This window comes from Thunnus thynnus, chromosome 15 (assembly GCF_963924715.1).
Source record: "Thunnus thynnus chromosome 15, fThuThy2.1, whole genome shotgun sequence".
Taxonomy (NCBI): domain Eukaryota; kingdom Metazoa; phylum Chordata; class Actinopteri; order Scombriformes; family Scombridae; genus Thunnus; species Thunnus thynnus.
In genome coordinates, this window is record NC_089531.1 from 24,768,081 (window position 1) to 24,789,262 (window position 21,182).

The following is a 21,182-nucleotide window of genomic DNA, read 5'->3' on the forward strand; positions in this document are numbered from 1 at the left end:
ATGTGTGTAAGTTGTACATGCACACACAGTCCCAGAGCAAAGAAAATTCAGCACCATGGTCAGCGACAGGCACACTCACTGTAATGAGCACATGTCACCACTAGAGGGAGATACAGCTTTATGTCAGAAGCACTATGACCATCAAGAAGTCTTCTCACAGTGGACATATTTTCTGTGTATTTTCATGTATCGTAGCATCTGCAGCTGACTCTGACCTCTGACAACAGTTAGGCCTCCCTATGAAGATAAATAAAATGTCACATGGAGATGAAGAAGGAATAAAAAAAAAACGCTTTCAGTCACTGAATCGTCAAATACATGTTTACATTTTCCCATAACGCACCTCATACATGAGTGACAGGCCTCAGTTTCAGGCACCCTTGTGAGCTGAGTAGTGATCAATAACACACTGTAGGCTCAATGCTTAAAAATGAGAAATTAAATCCACATTTTCTCATGTGAAATTCACAATAAGTTGGCAGGTTGGTTGGATTTCTTCTCTTCTGATGTCCTCTGTCATGTGATGTATGCTTACTGGGTGATTCATGTACCGTTGATGCTGCCAGAGCACTGAGCTTGAGAAGTGTTTTAACTAGCTGCCAGTCTGAGCCTATTTTTGTCTTCTTTATCCCTCTTAATGCCTGCACCTGTGAAATACATTGGGTAGAATCCAGTGTTTTTGTACAGTCTGTTTCTTTTGTTGACCATAAAACGTATTATAATTCAAGATTTCCCAAGTGTTAAATCAGCCAAACAAATGTTTGCAGGAGCAAGGATCCTGTAAATGAAGGCTGACCACCTGATGAAGTGAGAGAATCGGGGAACTTGCCAGTCACTGCTAACACTTTTCAGTTTTTGGCACATGGCTGTGTTAATAATATTAATACGATGAAAGTGATAATTCTGTTTCCTTTGCCTACCGCCTCCTTTCTCAGCTTGATATGACTTAGCACTGCAGTCCATATTGCAGTAACATGTGCTCATTTTCATTCTGCTTAACATGCACCACATTTGTAAGGAGGGAGGATGTGTTTAACTGTCTTTGTATTTTCTTTGTGACTTTGACTTGTCTGATGGTCAAAACTATGTCAATTATATTGATTTTTTTTCAGCAAGAGATGCAAACCCATCAAGACATTATTTTATGAGCAACTTTTTAAGCTGTTCCATCGAGCCTGAACACATGGATGTAGTATGATGTACCAGATCAGGTAATGTAAGAAAAGAAAAACATCCTGAGAAAAATAAAAATTCAAGATGATGGATTTTAATGGTTCATGAAACAACTCTTAGATGAGAGTGGATTACTACCAGTCTTAAAGGAAGCCTGTCCTCTTTTCTTTGGCTACTTACTGTATATCAAACTTTCCTTGACCATTGATCTTTGTATTGTGAAACATTTCACACAGGAACAAAAGACCTGCTGCAACACGAACATCCATAAAAACATCTGAGATATTGACACCACCTTGGCAATGTGTAGCTCACAAAAATCATAAATTATATATTCTTTGTGTTAGTGTGAGTATGTTTCAGTCAATAACAACAAACACTCGACTCCAACATGTGATAACAAAGTCAAGATGAACTGTTCCATCACATATTGTATTATAGGAAACTACATCTGTGAAAAATCAAACCCATTTTCAATGAACAACAAGACATACATTATAAATAGAAGTATCTGAAGAAAACCAGAGAGCTCCAACAGAGGCTGGAGTGAAGACATATCCTCAGGTTTTCAGCTAAAACTAGCACACAAGTACAACATTTATTGAATAAAATGTCAATTTACTTTACATTTATCTCAAACCTTTGTTACACTGAACTTAAAAACTTTGTCCAAAAGACCTTAGACAAACAAAGATTATGTCATTATGAGGTAAACTGATATAAAACTTAAGTGACTAAGTTCATTTTGTAAGTAAAAACAACAAAAAATTGTGGGAAACAAGAATACAATGTTGTCACCATGCAAATAGTAATGGAAAAGTAATCATTTTGCTGAAATACTGTGCAATTTGTGCTCCATGGAAAACTCAACTTGTTTAAAAAAATCTTTATTTGGCTTAACTTTGGTGCACAGTGATAAACTGATAATCTGGCAGACAGTGGTTACACAGGTAAAAAGAAGGAAGACATACATGATATACAGTTGTACATTATATGATATACAGTAGTATTACACTTACAAATAAACTGCATAGATTTTATCAACAATATTCTCCCAGATATGAAGACAGAATAAATTCATCAATCAAATAATGAGATAATATAATCCTTCAGTTAGCATCTTTCTCAAGAGTATTTCAACCTTTAAATCCCCTGATAGTTCACTTTATACTTCATTTTTAAACTGCTGACTGCCACATGATATGCCATACTTTGTCTTTGGTGGGAAGATTTTATATCGCCCTTTTTCCATGTTTAAAGGTGTCCTGTGGAGTGTTTGACCACCGGTGGCGCTGTAGAGCAACAATGTTCTGACGAGCAGGTCCGTGTATTATTTGCATCAGTTGCTCAACCAGGGCCACATGATGTGCACATATGGACATGCACATCGACAGTCGGTGGTGGTAAAAATTAGGAATGTGACAGTAAAAGTAAAAGACCACAACATGTAAACAAGGTTTCAAAAAAGGCCTGGAAAATGTTATATGAGGTAGTAAATGCATTCAATAGGTTTGTTAAGCCTTTGATACAAATAGGTTTTGGTAGAAAACATTGAATGTAAAGAAAACCAAGTTTGTTTACAACAAAAACTCCACAAGGTACCTTTAAGCTTCTTGGTCAGCTGTAATCTGACTGTACATGCTTCCAAAACAAACAGTTCTCTTTTTTGCTGTGACAAAAAATAGACATATATATATATTTCTATCAAAATAAATAATGTGTTAACTGTGATCCAAAGCCTCTCAGAGAGATTCAGGCATCAAGGAAAGAGCATCCACACGTTTGTTATCATATGGTAGCACCTTGGAAAAAGCAGACATTTGGCTAAAACTTTAAAGCGATATAAACTTGACGGGTACACTGATGTCAACACAGAAATCCCATTTGAAGATGTTTGATGAAAGTGTAGTGTGGAACTCTGGCAAAGCACCAGCAAGCCACAGTTTTTGGAGATTACATGGACAGAGCTCATCTGACAGTTGGCCTGCTGTCACTTTGAAATGGCCTGCTCCTCCATACCAGCTTGTGTCATGAGCTCAGCCACATTCTTCTCGAGGCCATCAATGCGTGTTCCCATCTCATCTAGTGTGAAAGTGAAGGAAACAACCTGCACATGTTGTCCAGTTAGAGCCAGACAGTGACAACAACAGAATGCAGAAACTGAGAAAATAATAGCACTACAGCTGTTTGGAGAAACTGGGCGGGCTTTTTTTTGTGGTTTTCACAGCTGTAAGAAGTACAATAGTAATATCACCAGTTAGCATGTATGCTAGGAGGGAACTACAGAGTTGAATTAACTGAGGTTTCAGCTGTCTTACTGACTTCAGTAGTAGATACAATTCTTAAATTGGGGGGTGTATTATCTAAGCAAAATTATTTATATCATTATTCTGTTTTGACCAATAATGTGATAACTTAAAGTCCCCCTCCTCTCAAAAATGTGTTTTGCTTATTATTGTTTCACTTGGATGTTTGACTGTGAGCAGAGTTTGACACTAAAAGGCTGTTTTCACATTGATCTCCTGAAGGAAGAATGTTTCTCGTGCTCACCTTAATTCTGAGTTTCACATGAGTACATACCAGCAGGATTTATGACATCACAGCTTGTTAGGAGCCAATCACGGTTCACTATGTAACTTAAACAAGTGTGATGTGGAGACTTAAAACCTCCAGTGCACATACACACTGAGAATGGACTTTTCAGTGAAGTCAGAGACATCTTGTGTCCAGCTGTTAAACTTATTTACTTTGAAATTTTCATATTCATAGTTTCTGGATTTTTTTTAATGATGGCGAGGGAATATAGGTAATTTGAAGGGTTTTTTGACTAGGTACTTCAACTGTTTTGTAGAAACCCCATATCACATACACGTTATTATTCCAGCTAAGTGTTTTTACATGTCCTAAAACATGTCTGCAGGGGGTATTTAATATGGAATATACAAATGGACAGCTGTATGTGTTTTACCATATTCCTGGTAAAGACAAAGCACTGTTAAACTATATCATTATGTCGAAGGGCCCCAGTAACAAGTGTATTGTAGTATTCAGTCTCGCCCTTTAAACAATTTTTGATTTTTTTTTCTTTTTTGGTTGCAGCTCACAACCAACTGAATTAACTGGATAGTTTAAGCAGATATCTGCTCTACAAAAATACCTTAGTTTAACCAAAATGCTGTCACTAAGCTTGTGTCATTTCCTATCACCACATAGGACAGGGTTTTAACTGTTACATGAGCAGCACAGTTATAAAAGGATATATTTTGTCTCCAGCTGTCCAGAGATTTCCTGGAATCTTCCTTGAAGTCGCTGCATTGTTTCCTCCATCTGTAAAGACAGGAAAACATCATAAAGTATCCAGTCTAATGTTCACTTTAACGTCACAGCTCACATTAAACCAACTTACCGCCTCTGTCATATCTTTAGCTGCCTTGCAGTCTGTTTTTGACATCGTTTATCCAACAATACACAAACCTCTGACGTCTGTCAGTCTGGGATATAAAGCTCCACCTCACAACCCGTCTATAGGTGAGTGAGAGAGAAAGTCAGTTATCTTTTTAACTCATCTAAATCCCAACTCTATTTCTCCCTTCACGACAGCTGGCTATGACTTCAATATAACTTTGCAGTAAGTTGAGTTAATGACTAAAAATAGCACGACTTCCGCCTGTAGTATTCTTCATTTCAAAATAAAGGTGACTGTACTTGCTACATATTATTTCATCTTTCACATAGAGAATAATAGAGCTTTGAAAAGTATTCAGTCCCCAGTTAAAAAACTGTGGTGGCTGCTGCTGAAAATAAACTCACTTAATATTCATATATTCACATGACATACAAAAAATTTTCAATTTGTATGTGCGGCCCTTGTAATCTCATCTTTTTTTTAAAAAAAAGTAGTTTAATTTGTTTATTTAACAGTGACTATACAGATAAACATTGTTACATACAGATCAGAAATGCAACAGATATAATGTATACAGCATCGATGTATTAGGTGTCTAGTTGAAGCTGATTCGCAGCCTTAAGTCTTGGAACTGTCTGATAAATGTTTGTCTACAATGCAAATGTGAAGTTCCCTTAACCAGACAGTCCACCAGGCAGTGGCAATGATGACAGAATTGTCTGTAGTTACCCATTTGAGCCCACATGTTGCCCTACGCTTTTATTATGAAGGTACATTTTTCTGAATTTCCGGTCTCATGCCTGACGTTGACATCCGTAGTGATTTGCATGCATGGTCGCATATGGGAAGGGCATTGTTGTTAACCCTTTGTGATCTGGTTTAGCCTGTCAGACAGCTCACTGTGTGTTCAGTGAGATGAGCAGGAACACACTGAAGCTCTGCTCTTTATATAAGAGATTATCCTGCTTCACAGTGACAGATGACAGATGAGGAGCTGTCTGCCACGCTGCTTATATAACTTTCATTAAACCCTTACAAATCTTTATAATCTGGATTTTGCGACTGTGACGGTCACCGTTCATTCCTGCTGAATCTTTTGTGCACTGTGTGTATCATTAGAGATGGCCCTGCAAAATGCACTATGACACCCAGTTCAAAAAATACTGATGTGTATTACCAGTGAATCGGATAAAATTAACCAAGGAAAGGAAAAAGGAAGGTTTGGCATATTGCCAAACTACTTTGTCATTAAACAAATGACTACAAAATCATTTCCAGGGCCTTCTGGGCACCTGAGGGTCAGGTGGGTCAGTTGCCCACTTTTCCTGGTTGGTGATCTAGCTTTGGTCTACCAAAGCCTTTACCATTACCTTTTATTTTTAATAAAGCACTATCATTTTAAACTTTGAGCCACTGGAAAGTTTTAGTCAACACAGACAGAAACACTTTGCCTTGTCATAGTAGGAAAAGCACAGTGTGAATAACATTAACAATGGCTCTGTTGTATTCAAGTTACCAGCAACAAATGACAGCGTGACAGTGGACCCTGAAACTCTAGAAGCTAAATGGAATTCAGTCTTCATTCATTTAATCATTTAGACCTGTGCTTTTCCTACATGTCAAAATCTCTTCAAATTAAAAGGCATATTTTCGGCAGGATCACGTGGATCAGTGGAGATAACTGCACTCAGGCGATGCTGAGATGCTATTGTCACTCCGGTTACACAAGTACAATCGTGTTAAATGTTTTTGCTGGGAGGCTCCATTGCAATAAAAACAGTAAATAAATATATATAAAAACACATATAAAATATAATAACATATAAAAAGCAATATTTTTTAAAATATATATATAAAAGACAGAATTTAAACCTTATATAAAGTTATTATGCAGACATTTAGCTTACTATAAGAACATTATTTATGCACAAATTCAATAATACGATGTGTATCGCTGGTAATATATTATTCTTCAAACATAAAGCTAAAAACTAAGCATACTCTTCAAAACTGTTGACAGAAGCTGCAGAGCTATTAAACAGGCCGTATTAGGTAGTGTGTGTGTGTGTGTGTGTGTGTGTGTGTGTGTGTGTGTGTGTGTGTGTGTGTGTGTGTGTGTGTGTGAACTATCTTGACTGAGTCAAACAGCTTTGTTTTAACACGTGACGTCTGACGTTTCAGGAAATTTGGGCTAGCTAAACTGTAGAAATACACAAATATGGGCCGGTTAGTGGAGGGGGAAGTGTAAAACATAGAGACCTTGTGCTTCTCTTCTTTGTTTAATTTTTCTTGTCAATTTCAAGGGCTTTTTTTTAATACTAACGTTACTTCTGGAGTCTTGGGAGTTTCCGCTTTTGAGATAAGTGCAGCCTCCGCGCTAGCATCAACAGAAGTGTTGAATCAGAGAAATGGGAGGTAATGAACAGATTATCAGCTACAGACGGCTTCTCCGTTGCGAACACCACCGCTGCTTTTAGCTGCACAGTCGATACGGTGACTCATATATTCATGTTGTCTGTTGTTCTGAACTATAAAAGTAACGTTATCTCCCTGGCTGGTCGCTTGTGATGGCGTGGCATTAGCTGCTGCCTCTTTGTTTGTGATTACTACAAGAAATGTTACTCTGTTCACACTCTGAAAGTCATCACAAGGAAACCGAGGAGGATAAACAGCGTATAACAGCTCAACATGGAAGATGAAGTGTTTGACCAGATTGTGACCGTGGTCAACTCGCTGGTGTCGTGGGTGGCTGCTGGTGCCATGGTGTTTGGTGGGGTGGTGCCCTACATCCCCCAGTACAGAGACATCCGCCGCTCGCAGAATGCAGAGGGCTTCTCCACCTATGTGTGCCTGGTCCTCCTGGTGGCAAACATCCTGAGGATACTCTTCAGGTAACAAACTACTGTATTCACTGTCTGTGCTTTCACACTAGATCAGCTTCTGCTGTGTAGTGACCGAACTCCATTCAAAAATCTGCTCATTTAATGCTTTTCTCACTTTTCAGTCATAGTATGTACTTTGTAGGACAAGACTAGGATGTTATAATAATTAATGGGATATTATCTGAAATTCGGCTGAAATGACAAACCACTTTAAAGGATAGGTTCACAATTTTTCTAGTCTGTCTTAAAACAACAGTCAGGTGCCCAAATGAAGAGTGAAAGGTTTTCTTTGCTATAATCATTCCCCCTGTTCATACTGACTTTTAAAAGATCTTCAAATGTGCTTTCAATAAGTGATGGAGGCCAAAATCCACAGTGTGCCCTCATAGTCATTTAAAAGTGAATCTGAACCTTATAAGGCTTCAGCAGTCTTGAGTTAGTCATATCAAGTGGATATCTGCCATGTTTACAATCTTTTAGCATCAAATTCCCTCTTTGTGTTTCCTGGTTGAGCTGTGGTGGAATTATGGGAACAAAAAGAGGGACTTTGGCACTAAAAAGACTGTAATGTTGAAAGATATCTACTTGATTTGACTCATTTGGATGACTGAAGCTTCATATTAGCTTCAGATAAACTTTTAAATACATTTCAGCACAGAAGGAGGACTGTTGATTTTGGTCCCCATCACTAACATTGTAAATGCATTATGAAGGGATCTTCTAATGGTCAGTATGACCATTAGTGGTGCAACAGATCACCGAACTCACGATTTGGATCGTTTCACAGTTTTTGTGTCATGGATTGGATCATTTTTTGGATCAGCAAAAAAAAAAAAGGAGACAAATATGACTTTGCTTTCCTTATCCCATGATCTTAAATGAAAACAACATTCAAGATGTCCAATGTTTTAATAAAATCTTGTATATAAAATATTAAATACTCCATTGTTAAATTAAAGTGCAATATGAGGTATGATACCTTCTTCCTTTGAACATGGTAGTAAGTGAAACAACAGTCTGTGTCCACATCATCAAAACTTGAAGGTAAGTTACAAGCATGAACACACGTCTTGTCCTGCAGCTGAGCTTGTTGAACGAGCCAAACAAACATTCACCAGGGAAAAGTGCACCGCTAACGTCAGTTAGATGCTGGTTTGGTCGTTGCTCTTCAAAATCCCTGTTAGTGACGTGCTGTCCGCCCATGACTTGTAGCTACAGCAGTTTGTTTACTTTGTCTCCAATGAATTAAATTTCGCAATAAATCCGCAGTTCACATGCGTGCCAAACCGTGGGGGGGGTGATCCATTGGGATCACCGATCAACTAGGAATGATTATAGCAGAAGAAAAACCTATTTAGTTGTTTATTTGGACTGTTGTCTTAAGACAGATTTGAAAAATGGTGAACCTGTCATTTAAGAGCTTCCAAAGGATTAAAACTTCAAATTTGGTTCTCATTACTTGCTGCTGCCTACTGTTGTGAATTGGATTATGAAGCAGGTATGCAATGGCTCGTGAGTCCCTGACAAAAAAGGAGTCTGAATAGCTGTTGCTGAAGTGTAGATTCTCTTAAACCAAGCTGCATCCTTCAGCTGTTTTTAAAGATTTTTACTATTGCTGGCAGTTGGTGGGTGCTTCAGAGAACAGAGGCACAATGGAACTCATGTTGGCCTTGGTGATCCTACTGGGATGATCCTGGCAGGGGTAAACAAAGAGTAATATTGTCTTAGAGGTTAAAAAACAAGACAGCCATCACAGCTAAGTACCATCATTTTACTGAGGCTGTGAGATAACTGGAAAAGCCAGCGCATGCAGTGTTCCTGGAGGCAAAGCTGTGACTGTATTTCATCAAATCATCACTGTGACACGTTACACAGTAAATTCACGCATTCTTCTGTTTTTCTCCGTCAGATTTGGCCGCTACTTCGAGACGCTGCTGCTGTGGCAGAGCATCATCATGATCGCCACCATGCTGATCATGCTCAACCTGTGCACCAACGTCCGCATGGCCACTGAACTCAACACCAAAAGACGCTCCTTCATAGGTCAGAAACCCTGTGCGGGGGCCTCTTTACAGATAAAGCCTAGTTACAACACTGTGTGTGTGTGTGTGTGTTGGCTTCAAGTGTAGTGTAGATCTGTGTGTGAAAGAATGAGTGTATGTGAGCAACAGACAGTGCATGATAGAGATATGATGTGTTCATGAGAGTATGAAAATATCCGAGGGAGTGTGAGTGAATGTGTGTAGGCGATCCAGTGCATGTGTGAATGTGTGTGAGCAAGGTGTGTGCAAATACGAGTGATGACAGAGCCACTCCTTATGTTTGCAATGTTTGAACACTTGAGTTAAACCTGCGTCAGTGCTTGAACAACTGTAAAGCATAATCAGAAGTGGAGCTTTGTCAGTTAACCACACTGAAGATTGTTGTCTGTGACAGCGTGTGCAGACTATTAATAGATCATTCAGAACGAACTCGTAAACTTCTGTCTTCTAAAGAAAAAACATGATCATATCCATCTGAAGTCGAAGGCTGAAAGTATCAACATTTTCCCTATTAAAAAAAAAAAAGTTAAATTATTTTCAATTAGCTGACAGCTAACTGTCTGATATTTAATATGATAAATGCCAAGTATTAGCCCACTATTAATATTGATCATCAAACTTATCATAATACTAGAAGTCTTAAGGTTAGTAGGTTAAATATACTGTTATAAGTAGCAGAGCAGGTGGACCGGAACGCAGAGACCAAAAAGCAGGGCTGAAGAAAACTATTTCTGAGACTGGGCAGGCAAAAAACAAAAGCTGAGCAGAACTGAACACAAGACACAACTGAATGTGCTGAGCAGAGCAAACTCGACATAATAGAACAAAGGATCCAACAAAACTGAACTGCAAACCAAGACTTAAATACAAACTGAACCAATCAAACAGCAAGGAACAGGTGGCAAGACACAAGGGCAGGCTAGGAGCTAATAGGCTGAGGGAAACACTGAGAGCAGGGCAGGACTAAGGAACATGATTCAGGGCAGGTATGGAGGGAAAAACGGACTGGGGAGGAGTTCAGGAACACAGGAGGGAAAAATACAACCCAGCATACATTAAACTGTCCGAGAATACACATGAACGCAAACCCACGTACACACCACCACAAGCTAACCGAGAATGCAAGAAAGTCCTTCAAACCAACAACCCAAATAATGTAAGCAAGCAAAACCAAACGACCAAAAGAACTGAACAACAGAAGTATAACACAGGAAACCAAGAGAACAAACCAAACATGACACGACATATACAATGAGTTGTTAAACAGTATAGCTATTGATAATAGATCCTGAATGTCTTTCACTGGTGGCTCCTTGTGTAGCTTATCAGATAAGAATCAGCTGAGAGAGAAACAAACATCTCCTCAGTTTAAAACATATTCCGCTTGCAATGAAGTTACTGAAACCATTGTGTCTTTACAGCCTCATAAAGTTACTCAGTAGCCTACATGTTGAAATGTTAGACCTTTTATATTCAATGTACACAACTGATTGAGGAACACGAGGGTGTGTCATGCGTCTGAACCCTTCATCACGTGTTGTGTGCAGCGCCGGAGTTTCCCGTCTTTGCGTACAGCGTAATCCTCCTGCAGGACTGGATGCTGAGCTGTGTCTGAGGAGAGGAGAGGGGGGGAAAGCTGGACACTTGAATAATAGGCACTAATGTCCAGCAGCTTAAAGTTAAATGACAAGCTAAAGCTAAATAAACCACAGAATATAAAGTGCTTTCTATTTGCAAACAACCAAACTCGGAGCCTTCTCGTGACTCAGGAAAAAGTTCCAGACAGCTCTCATGTACCCTACAAATTTCTGAATGTATTAATACTGTTTTTCCACAAGCCCCGTTTAGCTCGCTTTAACCACACCGTGTTGCATCAAGCTGTGAACACATGCGTTTCCACTGTGTCCTCACAGCAGGGGAAACTGAGTCTAGTGCCAAACTGACTCTGAAAGTCATGTGTGGCCTTACTGGCGACTGGCCTTGTTTTTTTTAAAAACTCTTTCTGTGCTCAGCTCTCAGCACTTTTTTGTAACTTGCAACTGAAACTCGGACTTTATGAGTATAGTTTCACTCCTGTCTTCCTGTTTGGATTTCCAGATAACAGCCGTACTTAACAGCCGTTTAACCATGTTGTCAGCCGAATCAGAGCATTTCCTGTTGCTGCTGTCTTGATGTTGAAAGTTTTTAGCTGTTTGATTTGAGGAAGCAATAAGAAACGCAATGTCTTCATCGCTGATTTAGTGGCGCTTTGTTAGCGGTGCTACTATTTAGTAAAAAGGAGACTATAAACAACAAGACACATTCATTAGTTCAGGCTCTGCAGCAGTGTGTCAGCACCAACACATCAGCAATGCATTTACCTTGTCACGCTGTAGAAATAAACCCTACTTCATGAAGTCGCTCGCATATCAGATCTACTGAAAAACAGCATTATATTCAGTTGCATAAACTGTGTTCACTTTTTACAAAACTGGTGTACTGTACGGCTGCACGAGTGAATCTCTACAGCATCAAGTAGCAATGCACAGAAATTTCAAAACTGTGTGAAACTGACTTTAAAACCCTTTATGTGTCAAGTTTATGTGATGTGATGGAAAAAAATAATTGGATAGTTCTGATCCGAAATGTTCAAATCCTACACACAGTACACATAGTGGCTTTAATATAGACTCTCATAAAGATTGAGGATGTTGCTCAAATGTGTTGTGAAAGCTCAATGAGATGCTGTGCCAATATAATTGAATAACCTCTGCCAGGGGAAACAACCTCCAATGGTCTTTGTGCTCTGTAATCGGTGATAAATACTAACCAAGGGGATCAGTAGTTTTACAGTATCACTAATTATTTGATACAGAATCTGTCACACCCAAGTTCATAAACCTGACAGATCAGGGGTCACCTCTGGCTAAGAAAACCAAAACCAAGCTCTTTTTTTTTTCTTTCCCTGTCCCTGTTTTTTTTGCCCCCCTTTCCCCCCCCTTTTTTTTTTTTTAAATTTATTTATTTCGTCTGTAGCAACAGACAGTAAGGACGAGGAGGTCAGAATCCCTAAGAGGCTCTTTCTGGGTATGTACAGAACTTCATGTGTCTGTCATGAAACATCAGTCGTAGTTCATCTGCCTCTCCCGCTCCCATCTCTGTGTCTCGTGCATGATGATGACCCATTGTGGCTCTCTCCCTGTGCAGACGACTAACATCATTCACAACACGTTTGGATGAAGCATGAACCCATTTCACTCGCATGTAATCCTATTGTTACGTCCATGTTTGATTCACGGGACACATTCACTGTCCCGTCCGTTGTAGCCTCTGCTCTGATGCTTTCAATGCATGTTAAACTGCACCTCCTTAGTACAGATGAAGGATAAGATTTCATTTAAAAACTTGTGTGAATGTAATTTTTTTGGCATGTGTTTGTGCATAAATCTGTCATTTAAATGAAATGATAGTCAGTAGTTAATAGTGATTTACAGCAGACTAACCTGTATTGACTTTATTTAATTAGCCTGATAGTCTAATTTAAGCCACTTACTGACCTCTTGTAGTTTTCTTTGTTTCTAACTTTACGCTGATGTTTTTTTGCAGTTTGAGATGACATAATTATTTGATATTATCTCTCACTTCAGATGTGTTTTAGTGTGTGTTTAATGACTTTTTAAAGCGGTGCATGTTCATCTAATCTGCTTGTTTTTTTCTACAGGCCTGAAATGTACCTAAATGTTAAGCATCTTGCTGCTTTTGGCTGATTTATGCAAATGATTATGCTAATGACTTTTTGTCCTCTAACTGGCTTTTTGAAATTGTTCTCTGAACTACACTTTGTTTCGATGTAACAGCCCTTTTGTAGTTGATATGTTGAGAAATGTGTGGTGTGTGTGTTGCTGTGCATGAAGGCAGATTTTGTTCATCAATACTTTGAGCCTCTTGGAATTATCACCGCTTTGTTAAAAAATGAGAACGTACAGTATAATAAGCTTTAAACATAACATTTTCTGGCGCACAATTTAATGCAACATGCAGACTGTAAACGAGTGTATCACACGGGCTCACTATGGTTCCGAACTGTGAATCTTGTCACGCTCCTGTGGCTGCAGTGACGTCACAGCAGGTGCAGCTGTAAAAGACCAAATATCAGCTATGACATTGCTCATTGAGGTATGGCCTGAAGTGCAGCGCTCCGGAAAGTTTTATCATGTAAAAAGACTTGCTCTGTAATCTTGGTGAATACCAAAGTGTTCAATATTAGATAAATAATTAAGACATTGTGAAATTTAATGATCACATAAATAAGTATAAAATATATAACCTCGAAATTGTATGATCCAATATATATTTTTAAAACTCAGCTCATCATTATGAAAGGTTATTTCATCCTTCTTTTTTATTTTTATTCCAGCAGATTTTATTTGAAAATGTCCCCTTTTCTCTTTTCTTTTTTATTTCACAGTGTTATTTTCCCCAATGACTGTTTTATATCACTTTCCATCACAGTCACTGTCTGTGAGTCAGTACAAATGGGCCAGATTGGCCGGTCATGTAACTGACTGCCCATCAGCCAGATCTGCCCTTAAAAAGATATTAGAATATTTCACAGTGCCATGGTTATACTACATATTTTGTCTGTTTATTCATATAATTATTTATTTCATAATGCCCTATATTTATTATTTATGTATTTACATAATATTGAACACTTTAGGTCTCCATATTTGAGAGTCTTTGTCACTTGTAGAGAAAGATGAAACCTCTGTAAGACTACATATTAAACCTAATTGCTCCTGTTTTACAGCTGCTAGGCATCACATGACCTGAATGACCAAAAGCACAGACGCCAAACTAAGACGAAAGAATACTTGATGTCAAACTTGACTAAATGCTAAGCAGGTTTGGAGCATGTAGTGAGTTCACTCTGGCAAAGTACTGAAGTACATAAGTTTGCTCAAAAAGACAGCATGCATGCAAAAAAAAATTTTTTTTGAATGTGCTGTTTATGTACACTATTGTCCCACAATGCAATGCAAAGGAAACATAGGCAGTACTTAACAGCTGCACAAAATAATTAAAATGTGCTTTTTTGTGAAGTTTAATTGACAGTAGTGTTCTAAAGTTAGTATGAAAGTGAAGTATATTGATTTCTTGTATTCTAACTGCTAAAACAGTATACTTGAAAGATCAATATATACCGTATTACATACTGTGTACAATGAATATGTGATATAGAACTTGGACATTGTATTAGTGAAGAATGGGCTGTCATTCCCCCATATGGACACTAGATGGCAGTAGAAAACAACATTTGCGTGATGTGAAATGGGACAGAATAATACAAAATTCTCCTCTTAGGTGTAATTAATGCACACTAGATAATAGTGTTTTTAAAAAAATTATTTTCATACTTTAAGAAAAACGTGCAGAAAAACAGTTGTCATTAATCTGTCTGGTGTGTCTGTGGAGCAGGACATTTGCTCGTCTTCAGTGCCCAGGTGTGGTTCTGCTGGCTCAGTGTGCCCACATGTCGTAGCTGACTCCACAGCACCAGAGGCTCAAACTTCTATGAATGCTCATCGATCAGTGAGCTCTGCTAAGCATCATTAGAACTGACAGAAAGCCATGTTCTTTGATTGCATCTTTGCTGGTCTGAGCCTGCCCATTGATCTGCTAGTGGAAATATCAAAGGTAAACATGTTTTAGTGCACTGTTAAAGAAAGTGTGAACACCCGGGTAGAGAAATGAAAAAACGAAGCGGATCTGTGGATTGGTTAGACACGCAGCTTCACTCTGAGACCCAAAGCATCTTTGGTCAATGTCAGGGCTGTGAGATGGATAAAGGATCAGAGATGCTGCAAAGCTCACTGACATTATAACATCAAGTACCAAACAGGTTTCAGTGTGCAGCCATCAGGTGGAACAGCTTCATATTGTAGCTCTCTGCAGTGACTCACCAGGGTGGTGTTTAATCAGCAGGACACATTCTCAACCTGTACATTTCTCTGGTTGTTCATTTTGTTCCCTTTATGTTCTCTAAGCCTTAATCATAGCACATATTTGTTGTCATAGCAGCACGGAGTCATTATCACACCAGGCACTTCCATCAAACAGCTGGACATTTGTACCGAGAAAGAAAAACTGAATGTAGCTGACTCTTTATACAACTTCCTCGAATGTCCGTATAAGGCTTTGTTATCATAAATAAGACTAGCTGTGATCATAATTGGTACCTGAGATGACCTCTCAGGTACCTTAACCACAATCACACAACTGGCCACATCTGTGCAGTCTTTTGTTGCAGGCAGGGTGAGAAATAAACTTTTTTGTCCACTGACCCAACTGCCAGATGAATGTTCAAATTTTACCAGCCACTCAATAGATAACCATTGTTTTTTTGGCTAGTGAGTGAAGCAAATCTATCAGCCACTTGCATATTTTACCAGCATTTGGCTGGTGGCGAGTGTTAATTTTGTGCTCTAGTTGTAGGCTTCATAGGTTTAGTTTTCAGACTGTGGAGGAATCTGGGTGTCATAGCAGCTCAGTGTGATTTATATGGAAGAGTGCCTGCTGAAATCCTTTAAGGAGATTAAAAGATCAAATCATTTGGCTGTGTCAGAATCAGAAATGTTGGTGATCACTCACGTGGAGGTAAAAGGGTTTGGAAGGGAAAAAGTAAGATTGAAATATTAGTCGAAAAAGTTCAGACGGTCACAATGGGGAAAGTTGTGTTCTTTCGCTGATGGGTGTGCATGAGTCAAGCTGTTACTTTTAGTGATTTTTGAGGACCTAAAAGAGGAAACCTTGATTGGATTTATTCAGAATATTTTCAACATGAATTTAGGTCATCAAGCAAACAAGCAACAAAGGCTCTGCTCCATGATTGTAAATCCTATATGCAAATTTTAAGGCCTCTGTGGTTTCTGGATGTTTGGGTAGCTCCTCTGTTTGTTCCCAGATGCAGCAGCTTTGTTCATCACATCCAAATTCTCATTCACCTTCAGCTCAGTTCAGACTTAAAATTAGTTTGTGATATTTCAGCTGTAAAGGGTGTACATGGAAATCTCTGAATTTTTTGCATTTATTCCAGCCAGCACATCAATGGCGCTTATGAAGTAGGGACATGGAGACATGGAGGAAAGAATTTTCAATGGGAGTAGAAAAAACAGTTCTACTTCAGTGGGATCTTGCAAAATGTCACTTTACTCTATATATAATGACTAGGTTCGGTTGTTCTTCTACAAGCAGGGCAGTTGTTAATAGTAACGTTAGCTTATAGCCACGATAACATAATTTTTTTCAGTACACAGACAGCAATTGTGGACAAGCTAAGTCACACACCAAGATGCTGTGTTGCTACCCTGTTGTAATTTAATAATGTTTGGGTGTAAAACATGCTCAAAATTGGATGCAAAAACTAAGCTGAATGAATTTTCAGCCCACTTTGTCTCTTTGCATGTCGACAGTGTCCTCTTCTGGGACTCTCTCGACCTCAAGAACTGTTGCAGTTTCTCCTCCATGACACGTCTTAATAGACTTGGATATAGCTAAACGTTAGCGTTTTATTCTATTGTCATCAAAAACAATGCATAATGATAGACGCCAAGCTCAGAATAAAATGATGAAATGCTCCTGTGGTTATGTCTGCACCATTGCTGTTTTCCAAATGGCCAAGTGGCTTGGAAGTAAATTGAACTAAGCAAAAGTTTTGTGCAAATTGTTCCTTTACTGTATGTCTCTTCCTAGGCTTGGTAGCAAATTTGTATGGCTGACTGCACCCTGAAGATGATCACAATTCGCAGACGTGAAGTACAACAGATTATTTGAAACCACACATTCAAGAACAAACACTTTTTGATAGCTGTCCCAGAAAACTGTGTAGTGAAATACGCTATCCCTGTGCTTGCCGTGGCTTGCTCAAAAACAAATCAGGAAGAATTTAATAAATTTTGCAATTATCTTGATTATGTCACAATGACTGAGTGATCCTGCACCACAGAGATGTTGGACTAACGATGTTAGAGAGGTACATGGCAATACAAGAGATTTCCATTTCTTTCCATTGTCTGGTTATGGCTCATTGCTCATTCTGGTCCCAGGGAGACTGTGGGGTACCTGTAGGTTCATTGGGTTTGGCAGCTTCGAATATATCACCTCATCCTGTAGGTGCAGTTATACCCTCCCTAAGGGCAGGTAGAGGCCTAACTTTCAAGCTCAGTTCTTTTTATATAAGCGACATAGCATTTAGTTTAGGTGGCAGTGCAGAAATGTTGATGTGCTTTGGCTTGGCAGTGAACGCCTATTAGTCATTGTGGAAAAAGGTCTCAATTTCAGAAAATGAAACTCGTTGAAATCCGTGGTTCAATTTCTCGGGCCGTTATAACTGTCTTTTATAATAACGTTCCTGCTTCTCCCACGGGTGCTTCTGAGTGACAGCGAGCCATTATTTCAACTACCCCCGTGGACTTTTCCAGGGCCAGAGCTGAATCTGGCAGTCAGTAAACAAGCGACTGAAATCGCCTAACTTTGACCCATGTCTTCCTACACATGTACCGCAACTCTGTGGGACTTCAAACAGAGCTGTGCACAAGATGTTTGGGAGTCCGCAGGGAGTCTATTGTTATGCAGTTCCAGTTTGTTCCCACACAGTGCCACCACAGCTGCCACTCAGCACAGGGATTAAAGAGGAAGAGGAGAATGCCCCGGGGTGCACAAGCGGCACAGCAAGAGAGGGTGTATGGCAGGGTATGGCTGAGGTACACTGCTGTGATAAATATACTGTAGTGGTCAGTGTGAAATGGTGCTCTTGTCGTACCTCTGTGTGACACTTCTCTGCCTACAAGGTATTGTTTTTACATGTGTTGCTGTCCAGTGTTGCAGGTAGATTTGTGTCTGCACATACATAAATAAGCAATGATGACAGTATAGCACTGGCATGAAGAAGTGTAATCACTGAGACAAATAACTGTAAAGCAGGTCATAATCACATGTTGCTTTTTTTTGTTAGAGCCAAAGGTGTTACTGTTCTTTGCAGAATCCCTGGTCACCAAATTAAGTTGCAGAGTGGAGAAAAATATCTTTAATTTCTCCCCAGAGGAAATTTCATGCTTTGGCTCTCCTCTTAGTCCCCTTGACAGCAGTGACTGGGAGGAAAATTAAGAAAAGGATTTTAACCTTTTTATTTGAAGAACTAAAAAAGAAATTTGGCAGATAATGCTGTGCTAGGACTGGGCGATATGGATCAAATCCAATATCATGATATTTTTGACCAAATATCTCAATATCGATATTGCGACAATATTGTAGAGATGACTGTTGCTTACACAAAATATTCACACAATGAGATTTTTGATAAATAATCTTTAGTAAAGTGGATACAATGACTAAGTGGGTAAAGACAAATACTAGAACAGCTAGAACGGTTTGTTAAGGTCAGAAAATTACATCACTTGTATCACGAAATCGAATTAATATTGATATATTGCCCAGCCCTATGCTTTGCTCATGTATGGTATTACTGTATGGTATCATTAGTGCTATCATGGAGGTTCAGCTGAGATCAGACCATTCTTGAATTAATTTAAATCAAAGCCATATGAGAAATTAAAGGGAGATATCAAAAGTTTGGTGCCGTTTCAGTTCAGTAATGTATAGATAGAAGAGTGAGTGAGGTGGAACAAATTAGCAGTCATATACTTCAAAGGCTGGACATTTTTCGTGACTTTAAATTTTTATTCCACTGCATTTCTGTGGGGAAACGGCACACTTGTCACCCTACTGCCTCTGTCTGACAGCTGTAGTTACAGTAGTAACTCACAAATTAAGGTTTTACAAGCAGAACATATAAGCTAAATTATGCATTGTTTTTTTAACTAGCTAATGTTATATGTAGTGACCAGACCACATGCAACATTTTAACGTTAATAATTTAACTTTCTGAAGGAAACCAGTTTTAACAGTAATGACTTGTTTTGTACATTTGGTTCCAAATGTACAAAACAGGGTCTTTTACTTTTGGAGTGGTTTTCCATTATGATATCACAAATGTTAGCTGCATTTTTTAGCCACATAGGGGCAGACCAAGTACATAACAAGATAACAGACATATTATCACCTTAAACAGTTGTTTCGGCTCACATCTCAGCAAACAAATACTTATTTACATGTTCAGTAGAAACAGCAACATTAGCATTTATTGAGAGTCGTATTTTTCGCCACCTGATGTGTGTATGTATAATATACGCCCAACCTGACTCCTAGTCGTATCATCACTTGCAGCCATTCATCATGTATCGTGTGTTCAGTTCTGTGTTTAGGGTGAAGCTGTGCATGCCTTTAGCGGCCAGGTTGGCAGTGAACACTGCACTATTGCCCCTGATTGCTTCCCTGTATGTTTGGCTTTTATCAGGCAGCACCAGCCTGGTGCTAGTTGGCCCAGATTCACAGTCCTCTGGCTGTGTTGCCAGCAGGGCTGCACAGCACCACCAGGCATCTGGAGCTGTAACACCTACGGAACAAACAATGCTATAGAGTACACACAGCAGCTCTCAAAGGATATTCTTAGTGTTGATTATACTCAGAACAGAGAGACATGACCCATTACCCTGTTTTTAAGAACTCCTGCCTACATGTCTTATGTTTATCATTGCACAACACACTGTGTTGCCATCCTACATGAATGGTTTTGCAGTGGTAAATCTTGGTGTAGGGGCTGTGTGGAGGGCTCACAGAAGGCTATGACCTGGTTTGAATGGCTCTTTGAGACTGATTCGGTTACCTTTATTGGATTTGTTTAATTTGTCTGTCACAAAGGAACAATTGGATTGGCTCAGTATTGGAAAGCCAGGGTACATTGCTCACATACAGGCCGGCCATGTGTATTCATGTAGAAATGCCATCTAAATGTCAGAATGGGTCATTGTTAATTCTCTAATGAAACAATATTTCATTCAATCATGAACTCAAATGTCATAAACGGTGGTATTTCTTCACTTCTGGTTTGCCAAGCCTCACAAAACAGCAGGGCTGTTTAATTTAGATGGTGAAGTTAAGCCAAGCAGTGCCTCATGTTTTCCTTATTTTTTTGTTTTCATCCCTCATCTACTGTACAGTATACAGTAAACCTCCTTAGAGTGTTTACATGTGAATTTTAGATAAGGAGAGTCTCATTTAAACATAATTAAACAAATCGGCTTTATTGCATTTGAGGCTTGTAGAAATCCCATTTAAGATACAGCAGTGCAGCAACATCATTCACTCTCAGCCATGATTACATTTTGATGATTAACTCTTTCAATCTCCTCTGCTAGCACATTAAAGCAGCAGCTACGTATGTATTGTTTAACAGATCTAATTTTATTATGTCGGATGTGTTTTAGCATTGTAGAAAGAAGATGACATAGTATTGCTTATTGTAGCTTTTCCCTCATCAACTACAGTCGAACTAGCACCCGAGGCAATGGACACTGTGTAGCCTTGAGATACTATCACAGTATGATTAGTATTGGCTGTGCTGCTTATTACAGAAAGCCGGTGTTGTTGTGCTCAGAATCTTTATCTAATCATTTCCTTGGAGAAAGGAAGCACATGAGAGGTGCTAGGGCAGAAGACAGGGTTTAAATCATTCATCAGTGTCCAGATTCCCACCCAGTCCATTACTACTGTGTGGACAATACTATAGGCTTGGCTGACTCC

At 39.0% G+C, this 21,182-nt stretch overlaps 2 protein-coding genes across 4 annotated transcripts in view; one reads left to right on the forward strand and one right to left on the reverse strand.

Annotated features, from left to right (window-relative positions):
- Positions 1 to 2,044: 2,044 nt before the first annotated feature.
- On the reverse strand, positions 2,045 to 4,823 carry LOC137197959 (heat shock factor-binding protein 1-like protein 1). Its single transcript, XM_067611507.1, has 3 exons — positions 4,580 to 4,823; positions 4,434 to 4,500; positions 2,045 to 3,258 (listed from the first exon to the last, which is right to left on the reverse strand). The coding sequence occupies exons 1-3, from the start codon at positions 4,622 to 4,624 to the stop codon at positions 3,164 to 3,166; spliced, it is 207 nt and encodes a 68-aa protein (XP_067467608.1). The 5' UTR covers positions 4,625 to 4,823; the 3' UTR covers positions 2,045 to 3,163.
- Positions 4,824 to 6,737: 1,914 nt separating this feature from the next.
- LOC137197960 (solute carrier family 66 member 2) overlaps positions 6,738 to 21,182 on the forward strand; it is a 34,799-nt gene continuing 20,354 nt past the window's right edge. Inside the window, exons 1-4 of one of the 3 annotated variants that reach the window (XM_067611508.1) lie at positions 6,738 to 7,072; positions 7,221 to 7,470; positions 9,371 to 9,504; positions 12,519 to 12,569. In XM_067611508.1, coding sequence (XP_067467609.1) covers positions 7,268 to 7,470; positions 9,371 to 9,504; positions 12,519 to 12,569 — 388 coding nt within the window. In that variant the 5' untranslated portion in view covers positions 6,738 to 7,072; positions 7,221 to 7,267. Of the gene's footprint in view, positions 7,471 to 9,370; positions 9,505 to 12,518; positions 12,570 to 21,182 lie in introns of all 3 variants that reach the window. The other 2 variants (XM_067611509.1, XM_067611510.1) reach the window with 2 other exon arrangements.

Excerpts from the sequence above, each read along its gene's own strand:
- LOC137197959 (XM_067611507.1), bottom strand. The coding sequence starts at position 4,624 with ATGTCAAAAACAGACTGCAAGGCAGCTAAAGATATGACAGAGGCG. Across the intron at positions 4,501-4,579 it reads CTAAAGATATGACAGAGGCG|ATGGAGGAAACAATGCAGCG; the intron begins GTAAGTTGGTTT and ends CTGTCTTTACAG. Across the intron at positions 3,259-4,433 it reads TGGACAGCTGGAGACAAAAT|TAGATGAGATGGGAACACGC; the intron begins ATATCCTTTTAT and ends TCACTTTCACAC.